The sequence below is a fragment of the Electrona antarctica genome, assembly GCF_951216825.1.
Source record: "Electrona antarctica genome assembly, chromosome: 1".
NCBI lineage: Eukaryota > Metazoa > Chordata > Actinopteri > Myctophiformes > Myctophidae > Electrona > Electrona antarctica.
Genome location: NC_136806.1, coordinates 1,808,849 through 1,828,341, shown reverse-complemented (window position 1 = coordinate 1,828,341; position 19,493 = coordinate 1,808,849). Strand labels below are relative to the sequence as shown.

Below are 19,493 nucleotides of genomic sequence, written 5' to 3'. Positions count from 1 at the left end.
ACAGCACTTTATTCTGACGGTAGCTGTTGAGTGTTATTACCATGTGTCTCCACTAGGTGGCTCAGTGAGTGTTATTACCATGTGTCTCCACTAGGTGGCTCAGTGAGTGTTATTACCATGTGTCTCCACTAGGTGGCTCAGCTGGAGGAGCTGTTGAACGTCAGACATTCAGTGTTTGTCGTGGGAGGTCCAGGAACTGGGAAGAGCCAGGTGAAACATTGACCTTGACATTGACCACCTGTAGACTGTATGTATACTACAATTTACCATTTAGGCATTTATCAGACGCTCTTAATCCAGAGCGATTTACATTCTATGCCAGGGTTCCCCAATAGGCGGCCTGCGGGCCATTTGCAGCCCGCGGAGCGCCCCCTTGAAGAATAAAAAACAAAAAAAAAGTTTTGTTTTGTTTTGGGGGGGGTGTCCCAGATATAAATGGCATTAAATGGGGGTCAGTAGCGTATGCATGTCAAACTGGGCACCCCCTCAAGAACCACTGGTGGTCCCCGGACCACTGGTTGAGAACAATTATTAATTAATTAATGAAAAAAATGAAAAAAAGGTTTGCACGTGCGGACTCGGCCTCCAGCGTGGTTCCCTAGTCAAAATATGGCCCTTGAGGAAAATGAATTGGGGGACCCTGTTCTATGCTAAGCTATGCTAACCTATGCAAAGCTATGCTAACCTATGCAAACCTGTGCTCCAGATCCTGAAGACGCTACACAGAACGTATGCTAACCTGAAGATGAAGCCAGTGTGGAACGACATCAACCCGAAGGCTGTGACCACAGACGAGCTGTTTGGCTTCCTGCATCCGGCCACCAGGGAGTGGAAGGATGGTGAGTTATAGCTTCCTGCATCCGGCCACCAGGGAGTGGAAGGATGGTGAGTTATAGCTTCCTGCATCCGGCCACCAGGGGGAGTAGAAGGATGGTGAGTTATAGCTTCCTGCATCCGGCCACCAGGGGGAGTGGAAGGATGGTGAGTTATAGCTTCCTGCATCCGGCCACCAGGGAGTGGAAGGATGGTGAGTTATAGCTTCCTGCATCCGGCCACCAGGGGGAGTAGAAGGATGGTGAGTTATAGCTTCCTGCATCCGGCCACCAGGGGGAGTGGAAGGATGGTGAGTTATAGCTTCCTGCATCCGGCCACCAGGGAGTGGAAGGATGGTGAGTTATAGCTTCCTGCATCCGGCCACCAGGGGGAGTAGAAGGATGGTGAGTTATAGCTTCCTGCATCCGGCCACCAGGGGGAGTGGAAGGATGGTGAGTTATAGCTTCCTGCATCCGGCCACCAGGGGGAGTGGAAGGACGGTGAGTTATAGCTTCCTGCATCCGGCCACCAGGGGGAGTGGAAGGACGGTGAGTTATAGCTTCCTGCATCCGGCCACCAGGGGGAGTGGAAGGATGGTGAGTTATAGCTTCCTGCATCCGGCCACCAGGGAGTGGAAGGATGGTGAGTTATAGCTTCCTGCATCCGGCCACCAGGGAGTGGAAGGATGGTGAGTTATAGCTTCCTGCATCCGGCCACCAGGGGGAGTGGAAGGATGGTGAGTTATAGCTTCCTTTATCCGGCCACCAGGGGGAGTAGAAGGATGGTGAGTTATAGCTTCCTGCATCCGGCCACCAGGGGGAGTGGAAGGACGGTGAGTTATAGCTTCCTTTATCCGGCCACCAGGGGGAGTGGAAGGACGGTGAGTTATAGCTTCCTTTATCCGGCCACCAGGGGGAGTGGAAGGATGGTGAGTTATAGCTTCCTGCTTCCGGCCACCAGGGGGAGTGGAAGGATGGTGAGTTATAGCTTCCTGCATCCGGCCACCAGAGGGAGTGGAAGGATGGTGAGTTATAGCTTCCTGCATCCGGCCACCAGGGGGAGTGGAAGGACGGTGAGTTATAGCTTCCTGCATCCGGCCACCAGGGGGAGTGGAAGGATGGTGAGTTATAGCTTCCTGCATCCGGCCACCAGGGGGAGTGGAAGGATGGTGAGTTATAGCTTCCTGCATCCGGCCACCAGGGGGAGTGGAAGGATGGTGAGTTATAGCTTCCTGCATCCGGCCACCAGGGGGAGTGGAAGGATGGTGAGTTATAGCTTCCTGCATCCGGCCACCAGGGGGAGTGGAAGGATGGTGAGTTATAGCTTCCTGCATCCGGCCACCAGGGGGAGTGGAAGGATGGTGAGTTATAGCTTCCTGCATCCGGCCACCAGGGGGAGTGGAAGGATGGTGAGTTATAGCTTCCTGCATCCGGCCACCAGGGGGAGTGGAAGGATGGTGAGTTATAGCTTCCTGCATCCGGCCACCAGGGGGAGTGGAAGGATGGTGAGTTATAGCTTCCTGCATCCGGCCACCAGGGGGAGTGGAAGGATGGTGAGTTATAGCTTCCTGCATCCGGCCACCAGGGGGAGTGGAAGGATGGTGAGGAACTTCACCCATTTAGACCTGAGACAAGTTTTCTGAAAACCCCATGTTTCTATGTCAGTGGTTCTCAAAGTATTTTATGTCAAAGACCCCCAAAACTATATGTAATTGGCCGCTGACCCCCTATTTGAAAATATGTTGTTCCAGAGCCCCGGGATTTGAGTCAAAAACGTTAGCTCTGAAAGAATATATATTCAAATATTTGCTCCACATTTTCAAGATTTTTCAAAAAATAGCAGATCTACAAGCTCGTATCACTGCACTCGGTGCCGCACTATGGTCTTGTAGATCTGCTATTTTTCAATAGCTAGAGTATAACATAATGATTAAAGCACCAAAAGGGGTTCCCGTCCTGAATGAGTTAAAATAAACGCCGGCTATTTCAAAGCTATGTGTTCAATCATAAAATTGGTCCTCGCTATTGTCATTATAATGAGATGGTGTCATTTCTGTCTGTCGTTTTTCACTTCCGGTTAATTTCCGGTCCTATCCGTCTCCTAGCAACCTAGCGTCGCTCATACGAAGAGCGACCTCTAGCGTAATCACTGAAAACACGCAGCTGGCAGTCAATGTGTTGAGAGCAGAGTCACACAGTGCTTAACTCTCTCTCTCTCTCTCTCTCTCTCTCTGTGTCTCTGTCTCTCTGTGTCTCTCCACCAGGTCTGTTCTCGTCCACTATGAGGGAGCTGGCCTCGGTCGCCCATGACGGACCCAAGTGGATCGTTCTGGACGGAGACATCGACCCCATGTGGATCGAGTCCCTGAACACCGTGATGGACGACAACAAGGTCTGTTACCATGGCAACTACACTATACACTACTTACTCTGTCTGTCTGAACACCGTGATGGACGACAACAAGGTCTGTTACCATGGCAACTACACTACACTACTGTCACTACTGTCTGTCTGTCTGTCTTCGCATAGGCGGCGGGTATGTAAGGCTAGGCAAGGCTTAGCCTTCCCAAAAATTATGCTGGCTATTTTTCAACTATATATAATATATGTGCGCAGCATTATAGAGCACCGAAGTCCTGACGTCACTGTCAGTAGAGGGCGTCAGTCCCCAGGTTCGTGTACTTTTTATTTGCATTGCAATCTCCATAGGGGGATTTTAGATCGCCTCATATAAGAACTGTGTTTGAAAAATAAACCGATCACCCCGGCCTTTTCACTCAATATGGATATGAAGCATCGACTGAAGGTGGAAATGTACAAATATACCCAAAGAGTAACAAAAAAAGCGTGCATCTGCCTGTCGCACAACAGAAACTGAATGTTAAATACGTTTATTTTAATTTTAATGTCTCGTGGTTAGTACGAGTCGAGTCACCACCAGCTGAGCTTACGTCAACGAGGAATCTCAGGAACGCAATGTGTTGACAGCTGGGCGTGACGTATATTAGCAGCGGCATTGCCTTCATATGTAGTTTCAAGGCTTTTGCGGCCACATTAATTCCATTTTCTCCAGAAACTGGCTGTATCGAATATGAATGGACATCATTAACGACGCACAGCCACTCCCCTGACAGAAAGGCCGGGGTGGTCGGTTTATTTTTCAAACACAGTTCTTATATGAAGCGACCTAAAATCGCCCTATGGGGATCTCAATGCAACTAAAAAAATCACACCCGTGTGAACTGAGTGGTGTAAGGTCTTATATAGACTGATCAGCTGTGGTCTGACGTAATGTCTGACGTAATGAAATCACACCCGTGTGAACTGGGTGACCATAGCAACCATGCTCATTTTTGAGTACGGACAGACACGTAAACGGACAGACACGTAAACTAACAAAGCCAGTTGTAAGAGTGGTTTACACCACTCAAAAAAATACATGAACCTGTGTATTGGCACCCTCTACTGAAAGTGAGGTCAGACTTTGGTGCTCTATATAGAAGGCTTGTGTGTGTGTGTGTGTGTGTGTGTGTGTGTGTGTGTGTGTGTGTGTGTGTGTGTGGTCGCTGCCCCCTGGTGATCGCTGGTCAGGTAGGCTATACAGCAACTGGCCTAATCAGCATATGATTGGCTACTTGGTATGTCTGTAAACCTCGTCCTTCCAGTCGCTTTGTAGCAAACAGTAGCGCGCGCTGGTTTGTTTTGGAAGACAGCAAAAAGCTAAATGGATATAGCCTACCGACGCCCTACGGTCTTTTCCAATGATAAAGATAAAGTAATTCAGAAGAAGAAGCTGTGAGTCGGCTGTCAGCACGCTTCACACCCCTGCAGCAACACTGACACGGTCAGCGGAGAGGCTGCTGTCTGTGTGTCGTCTGTGAAGAGCCATGAGCCGGGAGGGGCAGCAACACTGACACGGTCAGCGGAGAGGCTGCTGTCTGTGTGTCGTCTGTGAAGAGCCATGAGCCGGGAGGGGCAGCAACACTGACACGGTCAGCGGAGAGGCTGCTGTCTGTGTGTCGTCTGTGAAGAGCCATGAGCCGGGAGGGGCAGCAACACTGACGCGGTCAGCGGAGAGGCTGCTGTCTGTGTGTCGTCTGTGAAGAGCCATGAGCCGGGAGGGGCAGCAACACTGACACGGTCAGCGGAGAGGCTGCTGTCTGTGTGTCGTCTGTGAAGAGCCATGAGCGGGAGGGGCAGCAACACTGACGCGGTCAGCGGAGAGGCTGCTGTCTGTGTGTCGTCTGTGAAGAGCCATGAGCCGGGAGGGGCTGCAACACTGACACGGTCAGCGGAGAGGCTGCTGTCTGTGTGTCGTCTGTGAAGAGCCATGAGCCGGGAGGGGCAGCAACACTGACACGGTCAGCGGAGAGGCTGCTGTCTGTGTGGCGTCTGTGAAGAGCCATGAGCCGGGAGGGGCAGCAACACTGACGCGGTCAGCGGAGAGGCTGCTGTCTGTGTGTCGTCTGTGAAGAGCCATGAGCCGGGAGGGGAGGGGCACTGGGCAGCAACACTGACGCGGTCAGCGGAGAGGCTGCTGTCTGTGTGTTGTCTGTGAAGAGCCATGAGCCGGGAGGGGAGGGGAGGGGCACTGGGCAGCAACACCGCCGGGTAATCTCCACACTGACTTGAGACTTGAGAAAAAAGACCCATCTCTGCCAAAATATCCCCAAACAATGTCTGGGGAACAGAACTGTTCCTTTTCCTACTACTTTTACTTTAATTAAAAGCTAGATGCAGTGGCTATAATTGGGTCAAGGATGTACGAGTGGTGTACGAGATTGGTAATACATTGGTCAAATCATGATAAGTAACTAATTGTTAGACCATCTGGGGGAAATACATAAATAAATTGATTGTGAAGTTGTGTTGAGTTGTGTAGGTGATTGTGAAGTGAGATTTCTCAAATTTGGTGCAGAAAAATATGTTTAACAGTCAGTGGCGTGCACAAATAGACACTAGGGGGTGCTAGAGCACCCCCTGCCCCTTCAGCAATGAAAGTATGCTATAAACTGTTCTCTACAGTTGCGCGGTGCAACTGTAGAGAACAGTTGCACCGCTCACTTCACAGGGGTGTGATTTTTATTATTACAGTAGAAGTTTACAGACCAAACTGTAAATAAAAGGTTTACATGACTTTCTGTCTCAGTCCGTATATAAGCGAGCTGTAGTGAATAAGTACAGAACAGTTGCAACGCTCACTTCACAGGGGTGTGATTTTTATTATTACAGTAGAAGTTTACAGACCAAACTGTAAATAAAAGGTTTACATGACTTTCTGCCTCAGTCCGTATATAGCGAGCTGTATTGAATAAGCAGAGAACAGAATATGGGACAGAGTTGCACCACTCACTTCACATGGGTGTGATTTTTATTATTACTACAGTAGAAGTTTTTTTCTTATGAAAGCAGAGAGTCTTCTGTTTCATACGGTATATAGTATTTATATGTCGCTATAGGCCTTATTTTGTGAATATTGAGGAGTCCATGTCTTCTCTGAAGTTATCTGGTGGGCACAAGCTGCATTCAATAACCAATTACTGTCTTACTGTAGATGGGATCAATGTTTACCGTTTTCCTCGTAAAAGTACACATTCAGGGCTTTCATTCGGTGTATAGGATGTATAGGATATTTATTGGGTTCAATTTTATATCTGCCTGTCAATGTCTCTGACTTTAAACCATCCATAACTCTGCTCGCTGTTCAAGATAACCACTTCCAGGCAAATGCAGGTGTTGCAAAAAGGTCAATATCTCCAGAATGGAACATGGTAAAATCAAAATGTATTTTTTTAATTGAAGTGGACAAGTTCAGCTTTCTTTTGATGTATGCGTGTGATTCTCGCTATAAGAGAACATTTTGCTGTGGGCCCCCGAACAAGGCCTTTGTGCAATGTTAAACGGTAGCAACATCAAAATAGGCCTGCCGAGATCCTGTAGCAATCAAAGTGTTAAGGCAACTGGCCGGTTCCACGTGCTGCACAAGGTGCCCTTTTTTTCACTTGAGCACCTGCCCCTCTAAATGTCTGTGCACGCCACTGTTAACAGTGATATAATATATAACCTTTTCGCAGTAAAATACTATCACATGTTCCAGATATTGCACTCACGCCATGCCCGGCACCACGGGGGTGCCTGAGGGGGCATAGCACCCTCAGTTTATGTTCTATGTAAAGTTATGAAAATATCAAAAATAACAAAAATATATTCGGAATATTATAATTGTCATAGAGATAACAATAACAGTATAAAAACACGCAGTTTTACCCAGTAATATAATATAGCCACAGCCAGCCTATTATCTTAATTGCTCGTTGTCGTTGCAGCGCAGCTCCAGTCTTATTTCCCAATTTACAATCACCTGCCTGCGCAGACAGTAGCCTGTGTTATTCAGCAGTCACCTGCCTGCGCAGACAGTAGCCTGTGTTATTCAGCAGTCACCTGCCTGCGCAGACAGTAGCCTGTTATTCAGCAGTCACCTGCCTGCGCAGACAGTAGCCTGTGTTATTCAGCAGTCAGCAGTGGCACCACGGACAGTTTAGTGATTTGAATTTTGACCCTAGTTACACCTCGTCCTGACTCCTGTTGTGTGTTGTTGTGGAAAGTAAAAGCGTGCAAAACAAATGAAAACAAAGTGATTCAAAGACCGAAGATCTGCCCTCTCCTCTAGCTGTGGAAGAACTCCACCTCGGTAAGCCTAAACTTGCCACACACCCGCCGCCGGTTGATTTGGGGACAGAGAAGCCAGGAGCTACAATCCTACCCAACTCGAATATTTTACAATAAAACAGCTAATTTAGCATTAGCTGGTTTAATGAACGGGAGGCTGATGCTGCCTTTTGCTTTCCATGTCGGACATTTCCTAATTAATGATAGGCTGCAATCTACTGACTGGTTCAGTTGGAATTTAGCTGGCATATTTTATTCTGCTGGTTTTATTTGTCATGTCTGTCTGAAACAGGCTATTTTAGGCTAATTCTTTTTCACTATTCTATTTTTTGTATCATTGTAGCAGTAGCAATACTAGCAACAGAATGGTGAACTTGGTGAAGGAATGGCTGTCTTTTTGAACGAGCAAGATTCTCTCTCTCTCTCTTTCTCTCTCTCTCTCTCCCTCCACTGCTGAGCTGCGCGAGTCAGCGTGACCCACCAGAGACTATAGCCTAGTATCTCATCTTATTTATTTTTGTTTTTCCACCATGGCCACATTGACAGATGTATAATGTTGAACTTATGTTGGTTTAGAAAATGTCCTGGGTCCTGGCTCACTGGCTGGGCTGCAGTTCAGGCTCCGTTTTTTACAGTGCCGGCCCTTAGCAATTTGGTGCCCTAGGCAGGATTTTTGGTGTCCCCCGCGGTGGGGGGCACCGAACACATGAACTGACATGGGGGATGTCAGTTCAGTCAGAGGGTGTGTTGTGATGCCCCAAACTTAGATTTGTCAAAACTTAAAAAGTTGAAGGAGCTTTTTCAATTAATGATATAAAAATATGTGAGTGAAAAAAATAATGCATAATGCATTACTCTGTCTGCCCAGTGTTCCCCCAGTGCCTCCCCAGTGTCTCCCCAGTGCCCAGTGTCCCCCCCAGTGCCTCCCCAGTGTCTCCCCAGTGCCCAGTGTCGACCCCCCAGTACCTCCCCAATGTCTGCCCAGGGCCTCCCTGGTGCCTCCCCAGTGTCCCCCCAGTGCCTCCCCAGTGTCTCCCCAGTGCCCCCCCAGTGCCTCCCCAGTGTCCCCCCAGTGCCTCCCAAGTGCCTCCCCAGTGTCCCCCCAGTGCCTCCCCAGTGTCCCCACAGTGCCTCCCCAGTGCCCCCCCAGTGCCTCCCCAGTGCCCAGTGTCCCCCCAGTGTCCCCCCCAGTGCCTCCCCAGTACCCCCCATTGTAGCTATACCACACTTAGGTTAAATAAATGCTGCCTATTTACCAGCAGTAAATATTTCAGCATTCAGCTATTCATTGTTAAATCATTCAACATGGCAACAGGCTGATACAAGTTTTACTAAATGTTCAGTGCAGGGCTGCGGTCACAGACAAGCCATTCTTATTCTGTAACAACCATCTTACACTTCTCCAAACCCCCACACAGTCCACAGCCCCCTCTGGAGGCAGAAGCACTTGTACAGTTATCACAGTTATTTGATTTAACAACGCTATAGCTGTATGTTGAAATAAAATAACAATATTTCCTGTGCACCCTAGCAATTTTCATCTGCACCCTTAGTCATTTCATCCTGCAGCCGGCCCTGACTCACGCACTGTCCCGGGTAACAAACCCGCCCTGGTGGAGATGTGCACCTTTCTAGTTCATGATTTTATACATAGGCTACATGTAGTAATAATAATATGAATAAATTGTACTTTGATCTTGTTTCTGATCTCAGATGTAACAGTAATTAATAAATTACAGGAATTCAGAATCAAGAGGGATTTATTTGTCGTATTCATATAGGTACAATCAGAACTTTCAGCATTCAGCCAATAAAAAAAAAAAAAGAATAAATCAATCAATCAATGAATCAATGAATCAATCCATGACCAATAATAAAGTTTGTCCAAGAAAACATACATTAACCACTTCAACCCTATAAATTTTAGCCATTTGAAAATAGCCGATCTACAAGCTCACAATGCTCACAATGTGAGCTTACAATGTGTCGCAACGCGACGCATTGTGAGCTTGTAGAGGCGATAGAGGCGATAGCAGGCGAACAGGCGATAGTCGAAAAGTGGGCGGAGGAACGTCGGACGAAAAGATACAAATAATTCATCTTTTGGGCGATGTCGCCCGGCGATAGTGGGCAACACAACACAATGAATACAGTACATAGACAACACAACACAATGAATACAGTACATAGACAACACAACACAATGGATACAGTACATAGACAACACAACACAATGAATACAGTACATAGACAACACAACACAATGGATACAGTACATAGACAACACAACACAATGAATACAGTACATATACACACAACACAATGAATACAGTACATAGACAACACAACACAATGGATACAGTACATAGACAACACAATACATAGACAACACAACACAATGAATACAGTACATAGACAACACAACACAATGGATACAGTACATAGACAACACAACACAATGAATACAGTACATAGACACACAACACAATGAATACAGTACATAGACAACACAATACATAGACAACACAACACAATGAATACAGTACATAGACAACACAACACAACACAATGAATACAGTACATAGACAACACAACACAATACATTAAACATGTCGACACTGAAACAACTAACAAAATACTAATAATATCACAGTAAAACACTTCCCACACGTTTCACAGCCAAATGGTTTCTCTCCTGTGTGAATTGTGCTGTGTTTTTCAAGGTAAGCTTTGTGAGCGAAGCTTTTACCACATATCTCACAGCTATAAGGCTTTTCTCCAGTGTGAATTCTATGGTGATTTTTTAGAGTAGACATCATGGTGAACTTTTTCAACACTGGTCGCAGCTTTAAGACCTCTCTCCAGTGTGAATCTTCTTGTGATATTTGAGGCTATGCATAACGCTGAAGCTTTTCCCACACTGGTCGCAGCTGTACGGCTTTTCTCCTGTGTGAATTATCTGGTGTACTTTGAGATTGGAAACTGAATTGAAGCTTTTTCCACACTGGTTGCAGCTGTACTGCTTTTCTCCTGTGTGAATCATCTGGTGATGTTTTAAGTTGTTATACTCAGTAAAACACTTCCCACATTTTTCACAACCAAAAGGCTTCTCTCCAGTGTGAATCTTCTCGTGACGTTTGAGGTTATTAATTCGGATGAAGCTTTTCCCACATTGGTCGCAGCTGTAAGGCTTTTCTCCAGTGTGAATTCTCTGGTGTACTTTGAGATAGGCAAGTGAAGTGAAGCTTTTTCCACATTGGTCGCAGCTGTAAGGCTTTTCTCCAGTGTGAATTCTCTGGTGTACTTTGAGATAGGCAAGTGAAGTGAAGCTTTTTCCACATTGGTCGCAGCTGTAAGGCTTTTCTCCAGTGTGAATTATATGGTGTTGTTTTAGATCAGACATTTCGCGGAACCTTTTCCCACAATGGTCACAGCTGTAAGGCTTTTCTCCAGTGTGAATTCTCTGATGTCTTGTTAGATGAGCCATAATGGTGAACCTTTTCCCACATTGGTCACAGCTGTAAGGCTTTTCTCCAGTGTGAATTCTCTGGTGTACTTTGAGATTGGAACCTGAAGTGAAGCTTTTTCCACATTGGTCACAGCTGTAAGGCTTCTCTCCAGTGTGAATTCTCTGGTGTACTTTGAGGCTATCTGAAGTGAACCTTTTTCCACATTGGTCACAGCTGTAAAGGTCATTACACACTGGCGAATTAGCGACGCGAATTAAAAATTCGACACCGGAGCGAACACCGGAGCGAACAAATAAAGAGCGAAAACGGTCGCATTTTCGCACATTCGCACATTCGCCACTGATGTGGAAGCTTGCATTGACTTCAATTGGTTTTAAAAAAAGGCGAATTATTCGCACGAATAATTCGCGTCGCTAATTCGCCAGTGTGTAATGACCTTAAGGCTTTTATCCAGTGTGAATTCTCTGGTGTACTTTGAGACTGGAATCTGAAGTATAGCTTTTTTCACATTGGTCACAGCTGTACGGCTTTTCTCCAGTGTGAATTCTCTGGTGTTCTTTGAGATTGGAAAGTGAAGTGAAGCTCTTTCCACATTGGTCGCAGCTGTAAGGCTTTTCTCCTGTGTGAATTCTCTGGTGTACTTTGAGATTGAAAAGTAAAGTGAAGCTTTTCCCACAATGGTCACAGCTATAAGGCTTTTCTCCAGTGTGAATTCTATGGTGTGCTTTGAGATAGGCAAGTGTTGTGAAGCTTTTTCCACATTGGTCACAGCTGTAAGGCTTTTCTCCAGTGTGAATTCTATGGTGTGTTGTTAGATTAGACATTTGGCGGAACCTTTTCCCACAATGGTCACAGCTGAAAGGCTTTTCTCCAGTGTGAATTCTCTGGTGTACTTTGAGATAGGCAAGTGTTGTGAAGCTTTTTCCACATTGGTCACAGCTGTACGGCTTTTCTCTAGTGTGAATTCTCTGGTGTACTTTAACACTAAAACTTGAAGTGAAGCTTTTTCCACATTGGTCGCAGCTGTAAGGCTTTTCTCCTGTGTGAATTCTCTGGTGTGCTTTAAGACTGGAACGTGAAGGGAAGCTTTTTCCACATTGGTCGCAGCAGCAACCTTTTGCTTTAACTGATGACAGAGTAGGACAGGTTTCTGAAACAGAAAACACACCTGGTTAGAGCTTCATTCATCAATAATAACACACCTGGTTAGAGCTTCATTCATCAATAATAACACACCTGGTTAGAGCTTCATTCATCAATAATAACACACCTGGTTAGAGCTTCATCATCAATAATAACACACCTAGTTAGAGCTTCATCAATAATAACACACCTGGTTAGAGCTTCATTCATCAATAATAACACACCTGGTTAGAGCTTCATTCATCAATAACACACCTGGTTAGAGCTTCATCATCAATAATAACACACCTGGTTAGAGCTTCATCATCAATAATAACACACCTGGTTAGAGCTTCATTCATCAATAATAACACACCTGGTTAGAGCTTCATCATCAATAATAACACACCTGGTTAGAGCTTCATTCATCAATAATAACACACCTGGTTAGAGCTTCATTCATCAATAATAACACACCTGGTTAGAGCTTCATTCATCAATAATAACACCTGGTTAGAGCTTCATTCATCAATAATAACACACCTGGTTAGAGCTGCATTCATCAATAATAACACACCTGGTTAGAGCTTCATTCATCAATAACACACACCTGGTTAGAGCTTCATTCATCAATAACACACACCTGGTTAGAGCTTCACTCATCAATAACACACACCTGGTTAGAGCTTCATTCATCAATAACACACACCTGGTTAGAGCTTCATTCATCAATAACACACACCTGGTTAGAGCTTCATTCATCAATAACACACACCTGGTTAGAGCTTCACTCATCAATAATAACACCTGGTTAGAGCTTCATCATCAATAATAACACACCTGGTTAGAGCTTCATCATCAATAATAACACACCTGGTTAGAGCTTCATCATCAATAATAACACACCTGGTTAGAGATTCACTCATCAATAATAACACACCTGGTTAGAGCTTCATCATCAATAATAACACACCTGGTTAGAGCTTCATCATCAATAATAACACACCTGGTTAGAGCTTCATTCATCAATAATAACACACCTGGTTATAGCTTCATCATCAATAATAACACACCTGGTTAGAGCTTCACTCATCAATAATAACTAGGGCTGACCCAAAAAAATCGATTAATCGACGATCGATCGATATGCACGGGAATCGATCTTGAAATAAAAAATCGAATAGTCATTAAAAAAAAAAGCGGCCGCTTTTGGTCCGCGAGCCGGCCCCATTTGGTCCGCGAGCCATACTGCATGCTGGCGCCTCGCAGACCTCGCAACGCCTCCTCCCCTCTCCCCCCTCACTCAAGTACGCCCCGCACCAATCCGATACCACATTTTATTTAATCACGTGATGCGCGCAGCACGGTGAGACTGGGCCGCCGGTATTGAAAACGCGCATCTCCAGCCATAGGTGTGAACGGCTTTTGCCGACGTGCGAATGGGGGACAATTTAAAACAAAGGCGGCTTGCTGTAGTTTGCGACTAACATAAATTTGCACCGTGGGTGGAACGGGTGGAAAAGTTTGGTTACATTTTAAAATACAAGAGGGGAGCTAAATGCACTGCAGTGATCCAACTATTGCAACTTCAACGGGGGAGAGAGAGAGAGAGAGAGTCGCGTTAGAGAGTTGCGTTAGAGAGAGAGATGCAGAGAGAGAGAGAGGAGGGGGGTCACGTTAGCAACAGGCTAAGCTCACAGCATATCGGTACGTTCGTTCTATAAACGGTAGATCCGCTCCCGTTTGGGGGCTGCTCCCAGCCCCTAAACGGTAGCGATCTACCCTTTAATAGAACGAACGTACGGTGCATTTGTTGCATGAAGCGTAGATCTGCGAGCTCGCAGCACGTCATGTCACAAACCGAAACAGCTCTCATTTGGTTTTGTCATTTTCCGCAGTTAGACTGCTGCTCTGTGCTGAGTGCTCTCGTTAGTTGTATTGTCCGTGGCCATGAAAAGTGCGTTCTCTCCCGAAGTTTGTTTGTTAGTTGCGGCCGCACAGGGCCTCACGGAGTCGCAGACGGCATTTTTGTATTAGTTGAAATGGAACGGCTCCTCTCTCTCTCTCTATCTCTCTCTCTCTCTACCAATATTATACTTCCATGTCTTAATACAGTGTTGCTTTTTACAAATACAATAAGCAAATGAAGAAGGTTGATCACAAAGTTAGTGTGCTACTTTGATGGGAATGCGACGCGATTAAGAATACCTGCCTGGGTGCTGTGCGAACAGTGAATCATTATATAGTTTCTTACCTTGTTGTGGCTCGTGCTGGTTTGAAAAAAGAAGAATTATAGGCATAATCCAATTATAATCCAAGGTTTGTTTGTCTGGAGGATGGAGATCCAACACTATGTCATATTATTAAAGTAGGCTAAGTAAACTTTAAGAAGAGCTGGTCAGTGAGAAGCTGCTCGGCTAATTGATCTGACCTATATTTGCGCAACTGACTGGCATTTGGCAGCACCTCGCTGCTGTCATAAAGCCTCGATTAAATGACGTTTTATTTCACTTAATTTTACGGCAAGATCAGGAAAATGCCTTTCCTTTACACTTGCGTGTGCTGTTTCCACGAAGCCTCTGAGTTTATTTCAATTATAAATGCAAAATGCTGTTCGTCCTGTGCTGCTTTGGATTATATATTTTTTATTTGAGAGGTAATGCCTGTGTCAGGCAGTTTTATTTAATGTTGACTTGTTACGGTCGGATGTTTATTGGGTCAAAGCAACAATTGTTGCTTATTGTTAAATAAAATAATTGAGACCAATCCAAGCATGCGTTTCTCTCTGCTATATCGTTGTTTTATTTATTTTACACCGGGGCTCTCCGTCACCGTCAGGGAATGTTCCCTTTTTAATCAATGAAGGGTGGCTCCACTGCCCGCGTTGCGTGACATTAACGCGTGCATTAAAATTGAACCGGTGCGTTTTTTGACCTACGCGACGGAGACGCACCGCGTCCGGTGGAGCCCTGGCGTTAATTCATTGTGCGTCACTGCTCGCCGCGCAACCCCCCCCCCCCCCCCCGTCCCCCGTCCCCCGTCGGATGACGAAGCGTCGACGATCGATCGCTATTCGTTTCGAAGCGTCGATCATCAAAAGCGTGATCGAAGGTCAGCCCTAATAATAACACACCTGGTTAGAGCTTCATTCATCAATAATAACACACCTGGTTAGAGCTTAATTAATCAATAATAACACACCTGGTTAGAGCTTAATTAATCAATAATAACACACCTGGTTAGAGCTTAATTAATCAATAATAACACACCTGGTTAGAGCTTAATTAATCAATAATAACACACCTGGTTAGAGCTTCATTCATCAATAATAACACACACCTGGTTAGAGCTTCATCATCAATAATAACACACCTGGTTAGAGCTTCATTCATCAATAATAACACACCTGGTTAGAGCTTCATTCATCAATAATAACACACCTGGTTAGAGCTTCATCATCAATAATAACACACCTGGTTAGAGCTTCATTCATCAATAATAACACACCTGGTTAGAGCTTCATTCATCAATAATAACACACCTGGTTAGAGCTTCATTCATCAATAATAACACACCTGGTTAGAGCTTCATTCATCAATAATAACACACCTGGTTAGAGCTTCATTCATCAATAATAACACACCTGGTTAGAGCTTCATCATCAATAATAACACACCTGGTTAGAGCGTCATTCATCAATAATAACACACCTGGTTAGAGCTTCATTCATCAATAATAACACACCTGGTTAGAGCTTCATTCATCAATAATAACACACCTGGTTAGAGCTTCATCATCAATAATAACACACACCTGGTTAGAGCTTCATTCATCAATAATAACACACCTGGTTAGAGCTTCATTCATCAATAATAACACACCTGGTTAGAGCTTCATTCATCAATAATAACACACCTGGTTAGAGCTTCATTCATCAATAATAACACACCTGGTTAGAGCTTCATACATCAATAATAACACACCTGGTTAGAGCTTCATACATCAATAATAACACACCTGGTTAGAGCTTCATCATCTATAATAACACACCTGGTTAGAGCTTCATTCATCAATAATAACACACCTGGTTAGAGCTTCATTCATCAATAATAACACACCTGGTTAGAGCTTCATCAACAATAATAACACACCTGGTTAGAGCTTCATTCATCAATAATAACACACCTGGTTAGAGCTTCATTAATCAATAATAACACACCTGGTTAGAGCTTCATTCATCAATAATAACACACCTGGTTAGAGCTTCACTCATCAATAATAACACACCTGGTTAGAGCTTCACTCATCAATACTAACACACCTGACTAAGTAATCAAATGGCAGGTGTGTGGAATAAGACTGAGGTTGCCATGGCAATCAATTTGGCTCAGACAGAGGCTGTAAGTTGTACAGGTGAGTGGACTTAGGCTCATTAGGTCCGCTGGCAGAGCCTGACCAGAGCCTTTTTTGTGGCGCTTCTGGACAACCGTGTATCGGACCGACTCAAGGCCAGGCACTGCACTCCTTGTGGGAGCGTGGAACACGTGTGTCGAATGTGAAGTCGGTGAGGCGAACGGTTCTCGAGATACGTGGATTACAGACGTAGATACAGAGACGTGTTGCATTTATTGTAAGATGAGTGAAAGGTACAACAGAACAGAATCAAACAAAGAATGATGGAACTTACTGAAGTTCTGGAGGTCTCCAGGTTTGTCCCTGGATGGAGAGTTGATCTCCACCTGCACTCTAGGATCCATAGTCTGGTCTAGAGAGTTGATCTCTTCCTTCACTCTGGGATCCATTGTCTGGTCTGGAGAGTTGATCTCCTCCTTCACTCTGGGATCCATAGTCTGGTCTGGAGAGTTGATCTCTTCCTGCACTCTAGGATCCATAGTCTGGTCTGGAGAGTTGATCTCTTCCTTCACTCTGGGATCCATAGTCTGGTCTGGAGAGTTGATCTCTTCCTTCACTCTGGGATCCATAGTCTGGTCTGGAGAGTTGATCTCCTCCTTCACTCTGGGATCCATAGTCTGGTCTGGAGAGTTGATCTCCTCCTTCACTCTGGGATCCATAGTCTGGTCTGGAGAGTTGATCTCCTCCTTCACTCTGGGATCCATAGTCTGGTCTGGAATGAAGGAATGAAAGGACAAATTCACCCACTTTCATTGTATCTTCATGTAATTCTTCCTCACTATTGTGCATTATAATAGTATTACTAGACCTGTACGTGCCCGTACTTGGGAACGATGCAACTTGGGAACCTAATGATATCCGTTGTCATAGCACCCGTTTTAACTGTCAGCCGGTGTCCCACATGGAGATCTGTGTATGTGCCTGTGTGTGAAGACTGCAAACTGACTGTGAAAAGTGTACTTTGCATTCAATTCGGCCCACTGGCAGTGCCTGATTGGTTGAGCCTCAATTGGCCCCTCTGGTGGAGGCTTAGCCCCCCCCCCCCCCCCCCCCCACCGTAAGCCGCCCCTCCAAAAAAGCCAAATTGACTGACTTCTATGTAAACCAAGATTGATCTCCACTGCACGGTGCTTTGCTGATGGGATTGTTCAATCGACAAATAATAATAATAATAATAATATGCCATCTCTCGCGACATCTCTCGCACGATGAAAACCCGCTGGAGATAAATGTTCCATATCTCTGCTGTCGGGAGGAAACCTCTTAACTCAAACATCTTCATTTTTCAGGAAATGGAAAAACACATTTTTACATTTTTCAGAAATTGAAGAAAACCATATATTTTTGAAACAAAGATAGTTGGTGTTGTGACTTTGTATATTATCACCACTTTACCCGAATACAGCTCAAGTGGAGTTTCCTCTGTCAAGATAGTTCTTATCAATAAGAGAAAAAACCTCTTAACTCCACTGCGCGCGCGCACACACACACACACACACACACACACACACACACACACACACACACACACACACACACACACACACACACACACACACACACACACACACACTTTTAGTATCTGTCTGTCACTCTCAGTCTCTCACTCACATCATGTTGCATGGGCACACACACACACACAGAAACTGCCATTATTTTTGTTTATCATCCGCGCGGCGCTAAGCTGCAGTATACCACCCCCCCCCCCCCCCCCACAGAGCAGTGGAGTTAAGTGTTTCTACCGACAGTTTGAGGGTCAAATGGAGTTGCGAGCTTCTTTCAGAAGCTCGTTTTAATACTTTGATGGTTAAATATATTCATAACAACACACAGACATAAAGGGTGTTCAGTAGCATCGAAGGACAACATCAAACATACTCATTATATAGCAACAGGACACACAGCTTTGCAATGACATAATTGGCAGTGTCAGAGGCACGTGAGTGCCCATTGGTTAATACAGCCGTAATAACATGGACATGCCATTAGGCACTCAAGCAACAACTGACGCCACACATGTGTGTGACAGCCAGAGGAATATATAAGCAAAAAGCTAAGCACCAAATATTCAACAAAAGGAAAATAACTTTTTATTAGATCATTAAAAAAACAATAATAACAGTAAACAAAGTAGAAAACGAAAAAACTAAAGAAAACACATAAAATCAATATCTTCATTAAGACCAGGAGTGGTGAGAGGGTCTAAGGAATGAATCCAAAAGGTTTCCCGTTGATTAAATTTCCTTGCCACCTCTTGGAAAAGGTTTGATGTGTTCTATACCTGTAATTCTCAAAAGTGTGTCATTGTTGTTATGGAATTGGCTGAAATGTCTAGCAATCGGATAATTGATATTATTAATGCGAATAGCATATTTGTGTTCAGCCAATCTATCCCTGAGGCGGCGCTTTGTCTTGCCAATATAATATATGTCAAACGATATATTACGTGAGTAGTATTGCAATTGATAAAATCGTTAATCTTATAGGTTTTCTGTGTTTTGTAATCTATAAATGATTTAGTCTGTGAGACACTGGAGCAGTGGCGGCAACACATGCACCTGAACATACCTAATGGTTTGTTAAGCCAGGTCTGCTTTTTAACAGGTGGAAGGTAACTGTGCATGAGTTTGTCCTGCAGGGTGGGGGCTCTTCTAAAAGAGAAAATAGGCGGCTTAGGAAATAAACCTCTCAGGGAGGAGTCACTCTCCACAATCGACCAATTATTTTGTATAATGCGCTGAATGTGTGAAGACATGTTGCTGTATTGCGTGACAAAAAAGGGGCGGTTCTGAGTAGCGGGCTTCCGTTTGTTTTTTGTTAGCAAGTCAGATCTGTCAAAGCTAAGGGCCTTGTCCCGCGCCCGAGCTACATTAAAATCACTGTCGCAAATGCGGCATAGGCGTTGAAACTGTCCGAAAGGGAGATTTCTTATGAGATGAGACGGATGGAAAGAGTCCGCTCGTAAGAGAGTCTTTTTTGAGGTTTCCTTCCTAAACAAGGTAGTGT

At 44.9% G+C, this 19,493-nt stretch overlaps 1 protein-coding gene across 1 annotated transcript in view; it reads left to right on the top strand.

The window, feature by feature from the left end:
* Nucleotides 1-19,493, top strand: part of dnah9l (dynein, axonemal, heavy polypeptide 9 like) — a gene marked incomplete at its 5' end in the record, with an annotated part of 234,184 nt that overhangs the window by 90,202 nt on the left and 124,489 nt on the right. The window contains 3 exons of the mRNA XM_079507118.1: nt 133-210; nt 707-839; nt 3,077-3,204. Of these exons, the coding sequence (XP_079363244.1) occupies nt 133-210; nt 707-839; nt 3,077-3,204 (339 nt within the window). The remainder of the gene's footprint in view (nt 1-132; nt 211-706; nt 840-3,076; nt 3,205-19,493) is intronic.